The sequence below is a fragment of the Salmo salar genome, chromosome 09 (assembly GCF_965601325.2).
Source record: "Salmo salar chromosome 09, fSalSal1, whole genome shotgun sequence".
Taxonomy (NCBI): Eukaryota; Metazoa; Chordata; class Actinopteri; order Salmoniformes; family Salmonidae; genus Salmo; species Salmo salar.
In genome coordinates this window covers 151,334,378-151,353,916 of record NC_138299.1, presented here as the reverse complement: position 1 = coordinate 151,353,916, position 19,539 = coordinate 151,334,378, and the positions used below count along the sequence as shown (strand labels likewise).

Here is a 19,539-nt window from a genome sequence, read left to right as displayed (position 1 = left end):
GAAGGCAGTAAGGGGGAGAGATACTGGGGTCATAGAGAATAAAGATGAATGCAGTAAGGGGGAGAGATGAGGAGAGATACTGGGGCATAGAGAATAGAGATGAAGGCAGTAAGGGATAGAGAGGCCTGGCTTGATTCTCTCCACTTTATTTATTTCTCTGATCCCTATACCTTGGGACTTTGGTGTAATTGGACATGACATGGTTTGTGTGTGTGTGTGTGTGTGTGTGTGTGTGTGTGTGTGTGTGTGTGTGTGTGTGTGTGTGTGTGTGTGTGTGTGTGTGTGTGTGTGTGTGTGTGTGTGTGTGTGTGTGTGTTTACGTGCGTGGAAATTGGACAGAGCGGGCTCTAACCCTGCACCCTTCCCTATGATGACTCCATTCCACACCCTCTCTGACAGCTTTACTGGCGACCCCCAACCCAGCCGCCACTTCAAGGAGAACTTCAAACATTGTGTGTGTGTAATTGAGGATAATTAGTTCTGTCCGTGCACTGCAGTTGATGGGGCCTTCAGACGGTCGTGTTCCCATTGAGATGTGCTCTGAATGAGAGGGAGAGAGGGACACCGTGTAATGGGGAACACAGGGATGAGAGACGAACTATAGGAGGGGGAATAGAGAGACTGGAGAGGAGGGGGAATAGAGAGACCGGAGAGGAGGGGGAATAGAGAGACCGGAGAGGAGGGGGAATAGAGAGACCGGAGAGGAGGGGGAATAGAGAGACCGGAGAGGAGGGGGAATAGAGAGACCGGAGAGGAGGGGGAATAGAGAGACCGGAGAGGAGGGGGAATAGAGAGACCGGGGAGGAGGGGGAATAGAGAGACTGGGGAGGAGGGGGAATAGAGAGACTGGAGAGGAGGGGGAATAGAGAGACTGGAGAGGAGGGGGAATAGAGAGACTGGAGAGGAGGGGGAATAGGGTGAGGGAGTTCTGCTAACTATCTTCCATGTTTTTAGCACATATAACTCACTATTGGCCCATCCTCAACACATCAATAAATCACACTGCCATGAAGGGTAAATAAATCACACTGCCATGAAGGGTAAATAAATCACACTGCCATGAAGGGTAAATAAATCGCACTGCCATGAAGGGTAAATAAATAGCATTGCCATGAAGGGTAAATAAATCACACTGCCATGAAGGGTAAATAAATCGCACTGCCATGAAGGGTAAATACATCGCACTGCCATGAAGGGTAAATACATCACACTGCCATGAAGGGTAAATAAATCGCACTGCCATGAAGGGTAAATAAATCACACTGCCATGAAGGGTAAATACGTCACACTGCCATGAAGGGTAAATAAATCACACTGCCATGAAGGGTAAATACATCACACTGCCATGAAGGGTAAATAAATCGCACTGCCATGAAGGGTAAATAAATCACACTGCCATGAAGGGTAAATAAATCGCACTGCCATGAAGGGTAAATAAATTGCACTGCCATGAAGGGTAAATAAATCACACTGCCATGAAGGGTAAATACATCACACTGCCATGAAGGGTAAATACATCACAGCCATAAAGGGTAAATACATCACAGCCATGAAGGGTAAATACATCACACTGCCATGTAGGGTAAATAAATCACACTGCCATGAAGGGTAAATAAATCACACTGCCATGAAGGGTAAATAAATCACACTGCCATGAAGGGTAAATAAATCACACTGCCATGAAGGGTAAATAAATCACACTGCCATGAAGGGTAAATACATCACACTGCCATGAATGGTACAGGGTGTGTGTGACTCGTTTGTTTTACAATGTAACTGACAGCTGTCATCCATCTCTCTATCACCCATCCAGGAGGCAGAGACTACGGAGGCCAGGATAGCAGCCCTGGAGGCCAGTCTGAAGAGCATGGTGTACGAATACGTCTGCCGCTCTCTCTTCAAGGTCAGAACACACACATGCATGCTCTGCAGTCAATGACTGGTGATGTACAGAATAAGGTGTCTGCTGGCAGGACGGACGTGTGTGTCACAGGAGGCTGGTGGCACCTTAATTGGGGAGGATGGGCTTGTGGTAATGACTGGAGCAGAATCAGTGGAATGGTATCAAATACATCAAACATATGGTTTTCAGGTGTTTGATGCCATTCCATCGCGCCGTTCCAGACAATAGTATGAGCCGTTCTCCCCTCACCTGTGTGTGTGTGTGTGTGTGTGTGTGTGTGTGTGTGTGTGTGTGTGTGTGTGTGTGTGTGTGTGTGTGTGTGTGTGTGTGTGTGTGTGTGTGTGTGTGTGTGTGTGTGTGTGTGTGTGTGTCAGTCAATAGATATGGCTGGAGGACAGACAGTATCTGCATTAACCTCTCAGCTCAGTCCATCTGCTGCCGGCCTCACATTAACATAGAGGAAACACTGGATTACATTAACATGAGGCTACGCTGTTCCTCTGTCCTCAGAGAGAGAGAGAGAGAGAGAGGAAACAGAGAGAGAAAGGTTGTTAGTTGCTATGGTTAAGGTGATATCTGTTGGTTTGACAGGTTCCAGGTGTTGCTGCTGTCTGATGTGGCTGTCAGTGTGTCAGTCTCTCTCTCTCTCTCTCTCTCTCTCTCTCTCTCTCTCTCTCTCTCTCTCTCTCTCTCTCTCTCTCTCTCTCTCTCTTCTTTTTCTCGCTCCCTCACTCCCTTTCTCTTCTCCCTTCCCTTCTGTCACTGGACCGGCAATCCACACGCACACACAGATAATGAAATAGGATCATAAAGGGGAGTTTAAGTAACCTATAATAACAGTCTTCCTCTGGTCAAGTAGTACTCTCTGGTGAATCACACCTGAAAAACTTAGTCTGATTAGTCAGGACTGGTGCTAGAGGACACTGGACCTCTGAAATGCCTGTGTGTGTGTGTGTGTGTGTGTGTGTGTGTGTGTGTGTGTGTGTGTGTGTGTGTGTGTGTGTGTGTGTGTGTGTGTGTGTGTGTGTGTGTGTGTGTGTGTGTGTGTGTGTGTGTGTGTGTGTGTGTGTGTGTGTGTGTGTGTGTGTGTGTGTGTGTGTGTGTGTGTGGAGAGCAGCAGCCCTCTGCATGGGCATCACGTCGGAGCAGAGGGAATGCTGGGTAACGGCGGAGTGGAAAGGTCAGGCTTTGAGATGAGACGCTCTGAAGTTTTCCTTTTGTTCTCCAACACAAACACACACACACACACTCCATATATCCTACCAGAGACATGACAGTAAACTAAAGAGGCATGTGTTTGAGTTTTTATTGGGGTTCTGAATACTTAATCTCCTCTGAGAGGAGATAAATAAATGAGGCAGGAGGAGATAAAGACCTTTCCTGTCTAGATAAAGACCTTTCCTGTCTAGATAAAGACCTTTCCCGTCTAGATAAAGACCTTTCCCGTCTAGATAAAGACCTTTCCTGTCTAGATAAAGACCTTTCCTGTCTAGATAAAGACCTTTCCTGTCTAGATAAAGACCTTTCCCGTCTAGATAAAGACCTTTCCCGTCTAGATAAAGACCTTTCCCGTCTAGATAAAGACCTTTCCTGTCTAGATAAAGACCTTTCCTGTCTAGATAAAGACCTTTCCCGTCTAGATAAAGACCTTTCCCGTCTAGATAAAGACCTTTCCTGTCTAGATAAAGACCTTTCCTGTCTAGATAAAGACCTTTCCTGTCTAGATAAAGTCCTTTCCCGTCTAGATAAAGACCTTTCCCGTCTAGATAAAGACCTTTCCCGTCTAGATAAAGACCTTTCCCGTCTAGATAAAGACCTTTCCTGTCTAGATAAAGACCTTTCCTGTCTAGATAAAGACCTTTCCCGTCTAGATAAAGACCTTTCCCGTCTAGATAAAGACCTTTCCCGTCTAGATAAAGACCTTTCCTGTCTAGATAAAGACCTTTCCTACAGTTGAAGTCGGAAGTTTACATACACTTAGGTTGGAGTCATTAAAACTAGTTTTTCAACCACTCCACAAATGTCTTGTTAACAAACTATAGTTTTGGCAAGTCGGTTATGACATCTACTTTCTGCATGACACAAGTCATTTTTCCAACAATTGTTTACAGACAGATTATTTCAAATTTATTTATATAGCCCTTCGTACATCAGCTGATATCTCAAAGTGCTGTACAGAAACCCAGCCTAAAACCCCAAAAAGCAAGCAATGCATGTGAAAGAATCACGGTGGCTAGGAAAAACTCCCTAGGAAAAACTCCCTAGAAAGGCCAAAAACCTAGGAAGAAACCTAGAGAGAAACCAGGCTATGAGGGGTGGCCAGTCCTCTTCTGGCTGTGCAGGGTGGATATTATAACAGAACATGGTCAAGATGTTAAAATGTTAAAATGTTCATAAATGACCAGCATGGTCAAATAATAATAATCATAGTAGTTGTCGAGGGTGCAACAAGCACGTCCGGTGAACAGGTCAGGGTTCCATAGCCGCAGGCAGAACAGTTGAAACTGGAGCAGCAGCACGGCCAGGTGGTCTGGGGACAGCAAGGAGTCATCATACCAGGTAGTCCTGAGGTATGGTCCTAGGGCTCAGGTCCTCCGAGAGAAAGAAAGAGAGAAAGAGAGAATTAGAGAGAGCATATTTAAATTCACACAGGACACCGGATAAGACAAGAGAAATACTCCAGATGTAACAGACTGACCCTAGCCCCCCGACACATAAACTACTGCAGCATAAATACTGGAGGCTGAGACAGGAGGGATCAGAAGACACTGTGGCCCCATCCGATGATACCCCCGGACAGGGCCAAACAGGCAGGATATAACCCCACCCACTTTGCCAAAGCACAGCCCCCACACCACTAGAGGGATGTCTCCAACCACCAACTTACCGTCCTAAGACAAGGCCGAGTATAGCCCATAACGATCTCCGCCATGGCACAACCCAAGGGGGGGGGCGCCAACCCAGACAGGAAGACCACGTCAGTGACTCAACCCACTCAAGTGACGCACCCCTCCCATGGACGGCATGGAAGAACACCAGTAAGCCAGTGACTCAGCCCCTGTAAAAGGGTTAGAGGCAGAGAATCCCAGTGGAAAGAGGGGAACCGGCAAGGCAGAGACAGCAAGGGCGGTTCGTTGCTCCAGCCTTTCCGTTCACCTTCACACTCCTGGGCCAGACTATACTTAATCATAGGACCTACTGAAGAGATAAGTCTTCAGTAAAGACTTAAAGGTTGAGACTGAGTCTGCGTCTCTCACATTGGTAGGCAGACCATTCCATAAAAATGGAGCTCTATAGGAGAAAGCCCTACCTCCAGCCGTTTGCTTAGAAATTCTAGGGACAATTAGGAGGCCTGCGTCTTGTGACCGTAGCGTACGTGTAGGTATGTACGGCAGGACCAAATCGGAAAGATAGGTAGGAGCAAGCCCATGTAATGCTTTGTAAAGTTAGCTGTAAAACCTTGAAATTTCACTTTTAATTCACTATCACAATTCCAGTGGGTCAGAAGTTTACATACACTAAGTTGACTGTGCCTTTAAACAGCTTGGAAAATTCCAGAAAATGATGTTATGGCTTTAGAAGCTTCTGATAGGCAAATTGACATCATTTGAGTCAATTGGAGGTGTACCTGTGGATGTATTTCAAGGCCTACCTTCATACTCAGTGCCTCTTTGCTTGACATCATGGGAAAATCAAAAGAAATCAGCCAAGACCTCAGAAAAAAAATTGTAGACCTCCACAAGTCTGGTTCATCCTTGGGAGCAATTTCCAAATGCCTGAAGGTACCACGTTCATCTGTACAAACAATAGTACGCAAGTATAAACACCATGGGACCACGTAGCCGTCATACCGCTCAGGAAGGAGATGCCTTCTGTCTCCTAGAGATGAACGTACTTTGGTGCGAAAAGTGCAAATCAATTCGTGAAAAACAGCAAAGGACCTTGTGTAGATGCCGGAGGAAACAAGTACAAAAGTATCTATATCCACAGTAAAACGAGTCCTATATCAACATAACCTGAAAGGCTGCTCAGCAAAGAAGAAGCCACTGCACATGGGGACAAATATCATATTTTTTGGAGAAATGTGCTCTGGTCTGATTAAATACAAATAGAACTGTTTGGCCATAATGACCATCGTTATGTTTGGAGGAAAAAGGGGGACGCTTGCAAGCCGAAGAACACCATCCCAACCGTGAAGCACGGGGGTGGCAGCATCATGTTGTGGGGGTATTTGCTGCAGGAGGGACTGGTGCACTTCACAAAATAGATGGCATTATGATGTAGGACAATTATGTGGATATATTGAAGCAACATCTCAAGACAACAGTCAGGAAGTTAAAGCTTGGTCGCAAATGGGTCTTCCAAATAGACAATGACCCCAAGCATACTACCAAAGTTGTGGCAAAATGGCTTAAGGACAACAAAGTCAAGGTATTGGAGTGGCCATCACAAAGCCCTGATCTCAATCCTATAGAACATTTGTGGGCAGAACTGAAAAAGCGTGTGTGAGCAAGGAGGCCTACAAACCTGACTCAGTTACACCAGCTCTGTCAGGAGGAACGAGCCAAAATTCACCCAACTTATTGTGGGAAGCTTGTGGAAGGCTACTCGAACCGTTTGACCCAAGTTAAACAATTTAAAGGCAATGCTTCCAAATACTAATTGAGTGTATGTAAACTTCTGACCCACTGGGAATGTGATGAAAGAAATTAAATCTGAAATAAATATTTCTCTCTACTTATATTCTGACATTTCACATTCTTAAAATAAAGTGGTGAACCTAACTGACCTAAGACAGGGAATTTTTACTAGGATTAAATGTCAGGAATTGTGAAAAACTGAGTTTAAATGTATTTGGCTAAGGTTTATGTAAACTTCCGACTTCAACTGTATCTAGATAAAGAGATTAATGCTGAGTGTGGGGACATGCATCGTTTCTTACTACTGCCGTGGATGGTAACATGAATGGTATCCTCTATGACTTTGCAATGCTGTTACCAGTGGTGTAAAGTACTTAAGTAAAACTACTTTAAAAGTACTACTTAAGTATTTTGGGAGGGTATCTGTACTTTACTATTCATATTTTGGACAACTTTTACTTCACTACATTCCTAAAGAAAATAATGTCATTTTACTCAATAGATTTTCCCTGACACCCAAAAGTACTCGTTACATTTAGAATGCTCAGCAGGACAGGAAATGGTCTAATTCATACACTTATCAAGAGAACATCCCTGGTCATCCCTACTGCCTCTGATCTGGAGGACTCACTGAGCAGAGAACATCCCTGGTCATCCCTACTGCCTCTGATCTGGAGGACTCACTAAACAGAGAACATCCCTGGTCATCCCTACTGCCTCTGATCTGGAGGACTCACTAAACAGAGAACATCCCTGGTCATCCCTACTGCCTCTGATCTGGAGGACTCACTAAACAGAGAACATCCCTGGTCATCCCTACTGCCTCTGATCTGGAGGACTCACTAAACACACATGCTTTATTTGTAAATTATGTCTGAGTGTTGGAGTTTCCCCTGGCTGTCCGTAAATTAAAGGGAGGGAGATCACCTTTGTCAGTATTCAGTGTCCATCCATGTCTGAGGACGTCGGGAGATGATGTGGAAACTGGCCACTAGGGGCAACAGTGAGCTCTGTTACCTTGAAGTAGGTTTTGATTGGGGATGGCGTCTGCCTCTGGTTTAAAAGGTTGCATGTTGGTATCAGCAATAGAAAGTTATTTTTTATGTTTTAGTTTTAAGCCTATCCCAATCCTTAACCCTTCAGAGTTAATGCTTAACCTTAAGAATTCGGAATTAAAGCCTAAAGTTAACCGTAAACACTTTAAAATTTGACATTTGAGAGACTGGGATGAACATCGAATTGTGACGTGAGACTATGAGAGTTGGGAGAGAAAGCCGTCCCCCGGCCATAGTTTGAGTGACAGTTCCATTTGAGGCAGAGTCTTCCCAGATCACCTCTAACTCAACACAGCCGCAAGGCCGCTCCCCAATTACTAGCTCTTAGCCCAGACACACAGACAACTCCACAGAGAACTGTGTGTGTGTGTCTGTAGAGACTCTGTCCCTCTCTGTTTTAGTTCACACAGAGAGAAATTCCCACCAGGTAAGCAGTGTGCGTCCGTTCTCTCTAAATCTTTATTTAAACACTTCAGCACAGATGACAGGCGACAGCTCTGACAGACCCATCCTACGTCATGTGACAAGGATAGTGAAGTTTTACTGGAAAGATCCCCACAGACAAAACCTCAAGGTCACACCACAAAATGGAATGGAAATAACAGACTTTACTTTCACTGAATACTGAATAACGCATATGCAGTGCGTTATTCAGTATTCAGTGAAAGTAAAGTCTGTTATTTCCATTCCATTTTGTGGTGTGACCTTGAGGTTTTGTCTGTGGGGATCTACGTCATGTGACAAGGATAGTGAAGTTTTACTGGAAAGATCCCCACAGACAAAACTGAATAACGCAAATGCAGTATCGGTGTGTGGCTAAAATCACTGGGGAAGGCCCCCCCCCCCCCCCACCGTGATATATAGGCCTACGGCAGAGACAATGAGAAGACACAGTGGCAGAATAAATTCAACCACACCTTTGTTTCATCACAAAACAGAAGAGCAACATCTGTCCGGAAAGTCCACAAAGCATATTGCATGTACAGTAACAGACAGTTAGTGACCTACAGCATGGTCAAGCAAGTTAATGTTTCCAACATTATCGGACCACTAAACAACTACTGATTTAGAACCACAGAGAGTTACCATAAGTTGCATCCATTTAGGAAAGGGCCAATTTTACCTAGCTGGCTAGCTAGCAACCAGAAGACAACAACACAATGTGATGCAACAATTCAAGTTTATCTGTCAATGACATATATGCTCTCAATGGGATTTGATAGGAGTGAAGCCAAATCCAAGCTGGCCTCTGTTGACACTTTTTTTTGGTGTGCCGGGACCATTCACAGTTAAACTCGTTCAGTTTATCTCAACGCTGATTTAGATTTATTTTTTTTGTCAAGGAAGGCCAGATGCCCGCTGGCTTCCCTTGTCTTCACTGCTACAGGCAGCAACAATGTTCTACTGGTTTGGACCAGACAGTATCACTACACGTAGAGAGACAGAGGAGCTGTTTTACTCACTCTGATGCTTTCTCCTGGGAGATACATTCAGCCTCTTGAAGGAAAATTATGAAACACAAGAATTCTAAGCGTTTAGCTGGTGTAGTCACTGTGGGGCTGTCTGGTGTAGTTGCTGTGGGGCTGTCTGGTGTAGTCGCTGTGGGGCCGTCTGGTGTAGTCGCTGTGGGGCCGTCTGGTGTAGTCGCTGTGGGGCCGTCTGGTGTAGTCGCTGTGGGGCCGTCTGGTGTAGTCGCTGTGGGGCCGTCTGGTGTAGTCGCTGTGGGGCCGTCTGGTGTAGTCGCTGTGGGGCCGTCTGGTGTAGTCGCTGTGGGGCCGTCTGGTGTAGTCGCTGTGGGGCCGTCTGGTGTAGTCGCTGTGGGGCCGTCTGGTGTAGTCGCTGTGGGGCCGTCTGGTGTAGTCGCTGTGGGGCCGTCTGGTGTAGTCGCTGTGGGGCCGTCTGGTGTAGTCGCTGTGGGGCCGTCTGGTGTAGTCGCTGTGGGGTTGGTGTAGGACATTGGGTAGAACACTCAGCATTAGACCACTTAAAGGAAAACTCCAAAATGTTATTTTGGTATTTGTTTCATTAGTCCATTGTTGAAATTGTCCCACAATGTTTTGCTTGTCATCAATCAAGATATGTAAATACAGAAATCATCATATGAAGCAAAACATGTTGGGACTATGTCTACAATGGACTAATGAAGCAAATACCAAAAGATTGTTTTTGGCTGGCGTTTTCCTTTAATTAGAGTGCATCGAGCTTTCACTCTTAATTTGGTCCAGGTGTGTGTGCACATGTGTGTATTTTGGTTTTACTATCCAGAAGTCCTCACAAGGATAGTAAAACATGGAAAATTCAGACAAGTGTGGACATTTTGCCAGTCACCACAAAGAAAATGGCTATTTTAGGCTTAAGGGTTAGGTTTAGAGTTACAATTATTGTTAGGGTTAGGATAGTAAAACAAACGTGAGTGTTTGTATAATAATAATAATAATAATAATTTGGTGGGTGCTTATATTTGTCCTGTTTCACATGTGTGTATTGGAAATGTGTTTTTTGCATATCCCACTTTCCCTAGGACACTCTGGGAGAGTGGAGTCACGGCCAGGGTCTGCCATTATCAGCAGCGACCCAGGACCAATTAGGGTTAAGGGCACATCGACAGATATTTCACCTTGTTCGCTCAGGGATTAGAATTGGCAACCTTTCAGTTACTGCCCAATGCTCTGTGTGTGTGTGTGTGTGTGTGTGTGTGTGTGTGTGTGTGTGTGTGTGTGTGTGTGTGTGTGTGTGTGTGTGTGTGTGTGTGTGTGTGTGTGTGTGTGTGTGTGTGTGTGTGTGTGTGTGTGTGTGTGTGTGTGTTTGACTCCGCTCTGCTGTGGTTGTGTGGTCATAGAGTGTGCACTGTGACCCTGCCAGGTAAAGTGGGTGAATTAATTGGTGATTTATGTTGTGTGTCTTTGAGAAAATGTGCTGTAAATGTTATAGGGATGGAGTGGTTGAGGCTATGAAAGGTCATGTTGGTGGTACAGTTGAGCAGATGTGTTTCTATGTTCCAGATAAAGCCGTGAGGGCTTACAGCTAATATCTGAGGAATGGTCATCATGCTAAGTGTTGTGGTTCATCTGATGAGTCAGTGTTGATATTAATACTGGTGGGTCAGGTAGGGCTGAGCCTCAGTATAGACTCTTACTGAATAATTCATCCTCAGCTCAGAAATAAAACCTGCGCAGTCCTAGCACTGCTAGTGTGTGTGTGTGTGTGTGTCTGCCATATAAATGTGTCTAAGCAGATTGTGAGGAATGGGATAGAGAGCGTGTGTGTTTGTGTGTTCGGCAGGGTAGATAAATTAGAGATAGCAGTCGTGTGTGTGTGTGTGTGGGGGCGACAGAAAAATAGATAAATGTGAGAGTCCAGGTGGATTTAAGCTGGTGAGAATAAATGGATCCTTTGGGCTCCAAACCGCCATCCTCCAGAATCTATCAGCGGGCTGTGTGTCATAAACGGCCCACCCTCAGCATTTATTAGCGGAGTGAATAGGGGATCCAATCTCTCTCTCTGTCTCGCTCTTTCTGTCTCGCTGTCTCTGTCTCGCTCTCTGTGTCTCTCTGTCTCTGTGTCTCTCTGTCTCTCTGTCTGTCTGTCTCTCTGTCTCTCTCTGTCTCTGTCTCTCTCTTTCTCTCTTTCTTCCCCCCCATTCATTTCAAAGGGCTTTATTGGCATGGGAAACATACAGCGTCTGCGAAAGTTATTCAGACCCTTTGACTTTTTCTACAAGCGAAAAACATATTTATATAAGTATTCGGCCCCTTTGCTATGAGAAAGAGCTCAGGTGCATCCTGTTTCCATTGATCATCCTTGATATGTTTCTACAACTTGATTGGAGTCCACCTGTGGTAAATTCTATTGATTGGACATGATTTGGAAAGGCACACAACTTTCTATATAAGGTCCCCGAGTTGACAGTACATGTCAGAGCAAAAACTAAGCCATGAGGTCGAATGAATTGTCCGTTGTGCTCAGAAACAAGATTGTGTCGAGGTACAGATCTGGGGAAGTGTACCAAAAAATGACTGCAGCAGTGAAGGTCCCCAAGAACACAGTGGCCTCCATCATTCCTAATTGGAAGAAGTTTGTATCCACCAAGATTCTTCCTAGAGCTGGCCACCCGGCCAAACTGAGCAATCAGGGGAGAAGGGCTTAGTCAGGGAGGCGACCAAGAACCCGATGGTCGCTCTGACAGACCTCCAGAGTTCCTCTGTGGAGATGGGAACCATCTCTGCAGCACTCCACCAATCAGACATTTATGGTAGAGTGGCCAGACGGAAGCCACTCCTCAGTAAAAGGCACATGACAGCCCGCTTGGAGTTTGCCAAAAGGCACCTAAATACTCTGACCATGAGAAACAAGATTCTCTGGTCTAATGAAACCAAGATTCAACTCTTTGGACTGAATGCAAAGTGTCACCTCTGGAGGAAACCAAGTGCGATCTTTATGGTGAAGCATGGTGGTGGCAGCATCATGCTGTGGGGGTGTTTTTCAGAGGTAGGGACTGGGAGACTAGTCAGGATCAAGGCAAAGATGAACGGAGCAAAGTACAAGGGAGATCCTTGATGAAAACCTGCTCCAGAGTGCTCAGGACCTCAGACTGGGGTGAAGGTTCACCTTCCAACAGGACAACGACCCTAAGCACACAGCCAAGACAACACAGGAGAGGCTTCAGGACAAGTCTCTGAATATCCTAGAGTGGCCCAACCAGAGCCCGGACTTGAACCCAATCGAACAAATCTGGAGAGACCTGCAAATATCTGTGCAGGATTTGCAGAGAAGAATGGGAGAAACTCCCCAAATACAGGTGTGCTAAGCCTGTAGCGTCATACCCAAGAAGAGTCGAGGCTGTAATCGCTGCCAAGGGTGCTTCAACAAAGTACTGTGTAAAGGATCTGAATACTTATGTAAATGTGATATTTCTGTTTTTTATTTTTAACAAATTAGCAAAAATTTCTAAAAACCTGTTTTTGCTTTGTCATTATGGGATATTGTGTGTAGATTGATGAGGGGAAAAAAATATTTAATCAATTTTAGAATAAGGCTTTAACCTAACAAAATGTGGAAAAAGTCAAGGGGTCTGAATACTTTCCGAATGCACTGTGTTTAAATTTCCAAAGCAAGTAAAATATACAAAAGGGAAATAAAAAAGGGAAATAAACAATCAGAAAATAAAAGTGGACATTACACTCACAAAAGTTGTAAAATACTGTAGATATTTAAATGTTATATTATTGGCTATGTACAGTGTTGTAACAATGTGCAAACAGTTGAATTTTGAAAGGGAAAGTAAATAAACACATATATATAGTTTGTTTTTACAATGGTGTTTCTTCTTCACTGGTTGCCCTTTTCTTGTGGCGACAGGTCACACATCTTGCTGCTGTGATGGCACACTGGTATTTTACCTAATAGATATGGGGGTTGATCAAGATTGGGTTTGTTTTTCTTTGTGGGTATTTGTAATCTGAGGGAAATATATATCTCTAATGTGGTCATACATTTGGCAGGAGGTTAGGAAGTGTAGCTCAGTTTCCACCTCATTTTGTGGGCAGTGGACACATAGCCTATCTTCTGTCGAGAGCCAGGTCTACCTATGGAGGCCTCTCTCAATAGCAAGGCTATGCTCACTGAGTCTGTACATAGTCATGGATTTTCTTAAATAGGGTTCAGTCACAGTGGTCAGGTATTCTGCCACTGTGTACTCTCTGTTTAGGTCCAAATAGCATTCCAATTTGCTCTCTTTTTTGGTTGATTCTTTTCAGTTTGTATAATTCTTTGTGTGTTCTAGCCTCTTACATCTAGACGTTCCGCTAGCGGAACACCTGCTCCAATATCCAATGATGGGCGTGGCGCGAATTACAAATTCCTCAAAATTCCCAAAACTTCAATTTTTCAAACATATGACTATTTTACACCATTTTAAAGACAAGACTCTCCTTTATCTAACCACACTGTCCGATTTCAAAAAGGCTTTACATCGAAAAGAAAACATTAGATTATGCCAGCAGAGTACCCAGCCAGAAATAATCAGACACCCATTTTTCAAGCTAGCATATAATGTCACAAAAAACAAAACCACAGCTAAATGCAGCACTAACCTTTGATGATCTTCATCAGATGACACGCCTAGAACATTATGTTATACAATACATGCATGTTTTGTTCAATCAAGTTCATATTTATATCATAACCCAGCTTTTTACATTAGCATGTGACGTTCAGAACTAGCATTCCCACCGAACACTTCCGGTGAATTTACTAAATTACTCACGATAAACGTTCACAAAAAACATAACAATTATTTTAAGAATTATAGATACAGAACTCCTTTATGCACTCGCTATGTCCGATTTTAAAATAGTTTTTCGGTGAAAGCACATTTTGCAATATTCTGAGTACATAGCACGCCATCACAGGCTAGCTATTTTGACACCCACCAAGTTTGACCGTCACCAAACTCCGATTTACTATTAGAAAAGTTTGATTACCTTTCCTGTTCTTCGTCAGAATGCACTCCCAGGACTTCTACTTCAATAACAAATGTTGGTTTGGTTCAAAATAATCCATAGTTATATCCAAATAGCGGCTTTTTGTTCGTGCGTTCAAGACACTATCCAAGGGTGACGAAGGGTTACGCGCCCGACGCGTTTCGTGACAAAAAAAATCTAAATATTCCATTACCGTACTTCGAAGCATGTCAACCGCTGTTTAAAATCAATTTTTATGCTATTTTTCTCGTAAAAAAGCGATAATATTCCGACCGGGAGTCGTTGTTTACGTTCAAAGACGAAAGAATAAAAACATGGGGTCGCCTCGTGCACACGCCTCCAGTCTCTGTTCTCTGATCGACCACTATCAAAATGCGCTAATGTTTTTCAGCCAGGGCCTGCAAAGCCACCATTCAGCTTTTTGCCGCCTTCTGAGAGCCTATGGGAGCCGTAGGAAGTGTCACGTAACAGCAGAGATCCCTTGTTTTGGATAGAGATGATCAAGAAGGCCAAGAAATGGTCAGACAGGGTACTTCCTGTACAGAATCTTCTCAGGTTTTGGCTTGCCAAATGAGTTCTGTAATACTCACAGACACCATTCAAACAGTTTTAGAAACTTTGGAGGGTTTTCTATCCAAAGCTAATAATTATATGCATATTCTAGTTTCTGGGCAGGAGTAATAATCAGATTAAATCGGGTACGTTTTTTATCCGGCCGTGAAAATACTGCCCCCTATCCATAACAGGCTAGGGCACCAGTGTCTAGATATAATTTGTATTTGTTGTCTTGGCTACTGGACCTTTTTTGGAACACCATTATTTTTGTATTACTGAGATTCACTGTCCGGTCCCATGGTTTGACAAAATCTGTGCAGAAGATTTAGGTGCTGCTGTAAGCCCTCCTTGGTTGGGAACAGACGCACCAGATCATCTGCAAACAGTTAACATTGGATTTCTGAGTCCAGTAGAGTGAGGCCAGGTGCTGCAGACTTTTCTAGTGCCCTCGCCAATTCATTTATATTCCTATGTTGAAGAGGGTAGGGCTCAAGCTGCATCCCTGTTTCACCCCACGGCCCTGAGGAATTAAATATGTGTGTTTTATTGCCAATTTTAACCTCATACTTGTTTTTTGTGTACATTGATTTTATAATCAATTGATTTTATAATCAATGTACACAAAATGTATGCTTTCCCACCAACACCGCTTTCCATCAATTTGTATAGCAGACCTTCATGCCAAATTGAGTCAAAAGCTTTTTTTTAAATCAACAAAGCATGAGAAGACTTTGCTTTTGTTTTGGTGTGTTTGTTTGTCAATATGGGTGTGCGGGGTGTATGCGTGGTCTGTCATATGGTGTTTTCGTCAGAAGCCAGTTTGACTTTTGCTCAGGAAATTGTTTTCACTGAGGAAATGTTGGTGATACTCCAGAGGATTTTTCAGAGATTGCAGCTGACGCATATTCCAGGGTAATTATTCGGGTCAAATTTGTCTCCGCTTTTGTGGATTGGGGTGATCAGAACTTGGTTCCAAATATGTGACTCACCACCTGGATTTGGTCTTATGTAGCAACATTTGAAATTGTGTTTTTTTACATTATGTTAAAGTAGAGACTGCTACAAAATGGTATATCACTCACTGCATTTGAGGAACAATGGGAAAGTAATTCTGCTTTGAAAGTTGATCAACTTGTAAACTCACTTTTGAGAAAATCACCTTTGAATGTTTTGCTATCTAGTGAAGAGCTCTTCTTTGTCTACACCCATTCAGCATCATTCACACCCTCACCCTAAGCTTTAGCACCACCCATCTCGTTTCGCTCTCGAAGCGCACACTTGACCGATGATTTGTTTACCTCTGGATAACATGAAAACAGCCTGACCAGCTCTGCTTGCAACAATTTCATTGCGCATTTTTGCAGACGTTTACTGACACCGGCCATATTCAACGGGTGTTGTACACATGTCACGTTACGTTAGCTAAGAAGCCAGCCAGACACTGTTAGCTAGTTAAACAATAAACAGTTCCAACAATGCCACAGTGCTGGGAGCTAACCAACCATGTTCAATGTTAGCTAGCTAACATTAGGCTCTAACTAGAACAGCAAACGGCTCTGGGATACGAATAATAACGTCAGGTAGGGAGCCAGCTAGCTAACGTTAGCAAGCTAGCTAACAGTACACTTTAGTTTGAAATGAAACCGCTTTCTGTGAAAATTAGAAAACGTGTAATATCTGAAAATGTAACGTTAGCTAGCTAACGCTAGACTATCTCACCTGTATACATCACCGCGCATGGACGCGTCTCCCTGTAAGGAATGCCATGCCACGGTTGCCCTTAGTTTGAAGATGTAATCTGGAGACAGGTGTTTTCTCCATCTCTTTAGCTATCATACTCTAATTCCACTGATTTCACAACTTGATCCTCCAGAAAGTGGAGAGTAACACTTATGCAGCTCCACTACACAATATTTTTTTTTAAAAGCTGCGTTCGACAGGATTACCAACACAGACTGACGAGCTTCTATGGCAGACCAATCCGAACTCCTCTCTCGGCATGTCCAGCCCACTCATTATCTCAGCCAATCATGGCTAGTGTGAAGGTTGCTAGCTTTTTCTGTGGCTTAACAAGGCTCGTAATTGAACAATTATTTTCGTATTTACAGATGGCATACGAGTTTGTTATTAAGGCACATGAAAGTTCACATGTTCAGGAAGACATTTCTGCCAAAGAAATGTTCAAACAGCTCTCCTGTGATGTCGTGACTTGAGACATATGCCTAGTTTCCTGAATTGTATCACATATTAGGGAATATGCCAGACCTGAGGATAATGCTGAAGTGTTTAAGAATAGCCTATTTGAATTTGGGGTCAGTACATTTTATCACATTGTTTAGTATTCCATCAACACCACAGGCCTTTTTGGGTCGGAGGGTTTGTATTTTGTCCTGTGGCTCATCCAATGTAATTGGAGAATCAAGTGGGTTAAGGTCGTCTTTAATAACTGATTCTAAGTAAATGATCATGTATGCTGAACAGAAATATAAACGCAACATGCAACAATTTCAATGATTTTACCGAGTTACAGTTACTGAGTTACATATAGGAAATCAGTCAATGTAAATGCATTCATTAGGCCCTAATCTATGGATTTCACATGACTGACCAATCAGAACGAGTTTTTCCCCACAAAAGGGGGACAGAAATACTCCTCAGTTTCATCAGCTGTCCGGATGGCTTGTCTCATGTTCCTGCAGGTAAAGAAGCCGGATGTGAGGTCCTGGCGTGGTTACAGGTAGTCTGCAGTTGTGAGGCCCATTGGAGATTCTGCCAAATTCTCTAAAACGACGTTGGAGGCAGCTTGTGGTAGAGAAATTAACATTCAATTCTCTGGCAACAGCTCTGGTGGACATTCTTGCATTCAGCATGCCAATTGTGCGCTCCCTAAAAATTGAGACATCTGTCTCATTGTGTTGTGTGACAAAACTGAACATTTAAGAGTGGCCTTTTATTGTCCCCAGCACAAGGTGCACCTGTATAATGATCATGCTGTTTAATCAGCTTCTTGATTTGCCACATCTGTCAGGTGGATGAATTATCTTGGCAAAGGAGAAATAAATTCTCACTAACAAGGATGTGCACAACATTTTAGAGAAATAAGCTTTTTGTGCGAATGGAACATTTCTGGGATCTTTTATTTCTGCTTATGAAACATGGGACCAACAATTTACATGTTTCGTTTATATTTTTGTTCAGTGTACATGTTTTTGCTTTTGGTTCTTTGTTATATGGCTGAAAAGGTTATAGAAGTGGTTTATCTATACATCTCCATTTTGGTTAGATAGCTTTTTGTGTTGTTTTCTTCTTCCCAGAAGTGGTTAGATTCTATGGATTCTTGAATCACAATGAGCTGTTTTCTGTCATGCTGTTCCTTCTTTATCCGTAGTGTATTTCTGTATTGTTTTAGTGATTCACCATAGTGAAGGCGTAAGATAATATCTTCTGGTTGTCTGTGTTCTGGTTCGATAGGTTTCTTCATTTCTTTCTTAGGTTTTTGCATTCTTCATCAAACCATTTCTCATTACTTTTAGTTGTCTTAGGTTTTCTGCCGGAATTGACATTTTATATGTTAGCTGATAGGTCAAATATATTGTTCAGGCTCTTTCACTATTGCAGGAAACCATTTTGTTCAGGACATTGTCTAGGAGGGATTGTATTTGTTGTTGGTCAATTGTTTTGGGTAGGTTTCTACACCCTGCATCTATCTATAGCAGTGGTCACCAACCGGTTGATCGTGACTTGTCGATATCGAAGGCATTTCTGTAAAAAACTCAACGATAAAGTCTTGTGTTCCTATATTTTTTATTAGTCTCTGGCTGTAGGTGGTAGGTGGTAGGTGGTAGGTGCAGCCAAAATGTTGCCATTTCATGTGTCTGAACGTACAAACTCTGCCTTCCCGGTGGGCCTGCAGAGGAAATCAAGTGCACTATGTCACCGCTGGCCAATCAGATTGCTCAGATGACCGAGTCGTCAGTAATGTAGCAGGCATAAGAGAAAGCTACAGCAAAGTTGATACTGTGAGATTTTAAAACCATGACTAGAGAGAGACTGTCAACGAATACAGCAAAGAGCTGCTGTTTTAATTAGTGAGTTTGTTTAAAACCACGACTAGAGAGAGACTGTCAACGAATACAGCAAAGAGCTGCTGTTTTAATTAGTGAGTTTGTTTAAAACCACGACTAGAGAGAGACTGTCAACGAATACAGCAAAGAGCTGCTGTTTTAATTAGTGAGTTTGTTTAAAACCACGACTAGAGAGAGACTGTCAACGAATACAGCAAAGAGCTGCTGTTTTAATTAGTGAGTTTGTTTAAAACCACGACTAGAGAGAGACTGTCAACGAATACAGCAAAGAGCTGCTGTTTTAATTAGTGAGTTTGTTTAAAACCACGACTAGAGAGAGACTGTCAACGAATACAGCAAAGAGCTGCTGTTTTAATTAGTGAGTTTGTTTAAAACCACGACTAGAGAGAGACTGTCAACGAATACAGCAAAGAGCTGCTGTTTTAATTAGTGAGTTTGTTTAAAACCACGACTAGAGAGAGACTGTCAACGAATACAGCAAAGAGCTGCTGTTTTAATTAGTGAGTTTGTTTAAAACCACGACTAGAGAGAGACTGTCAACGAATACAGCAAAGAGCTGCTGTTTTAATTAGTGAGTTTGTTTAAAACCACGACTAGAGAGAGACTGTCAACGAATACAGCAAAGAGCTGCTGTTTTAATTAGTGAGTTTGTTTAAAACCACGACTAGAGAGAGACTGTCAACGAATACAGCAAAGAGCTGCTGTTTTAATTAGTGAGTTTGTTTAAAACCACGACTAGAGAGAGACTGTCAACGAATACAGCAAAGAGCTGCTGTTTTAATTAGTGAGTCTGTTTAAAACCATGACTAGAGAGAGACT

At 43.2% G+C, this 19,539-nt stretch overlaps 1 protein-coding gene across 1 annotated transcript in view; it reads left to right on the top strand.

Annotated features, from left to right (window-relative positions):
- Nucleotides 1–19,539, top strand: part of dync2h1 (dynein cytoplasmic 2 heavy chain 1) — a 328,531-nt gene that overhangs the window by 161,141 nt on the left and 147,851 nt on the right. Inside the window, exon 72 of the mRNA XM_082956441.1 lies at nucleotides 1,814–1,903. Within this exon, the coding sequence (XP_082812567.1) occupies nucleotides 1,814–1,903 (90 nt within the window). The remainder of the gene's footprint in view (nucleotides 1–1,813; nucleotides 1,904–19,539) is intronic.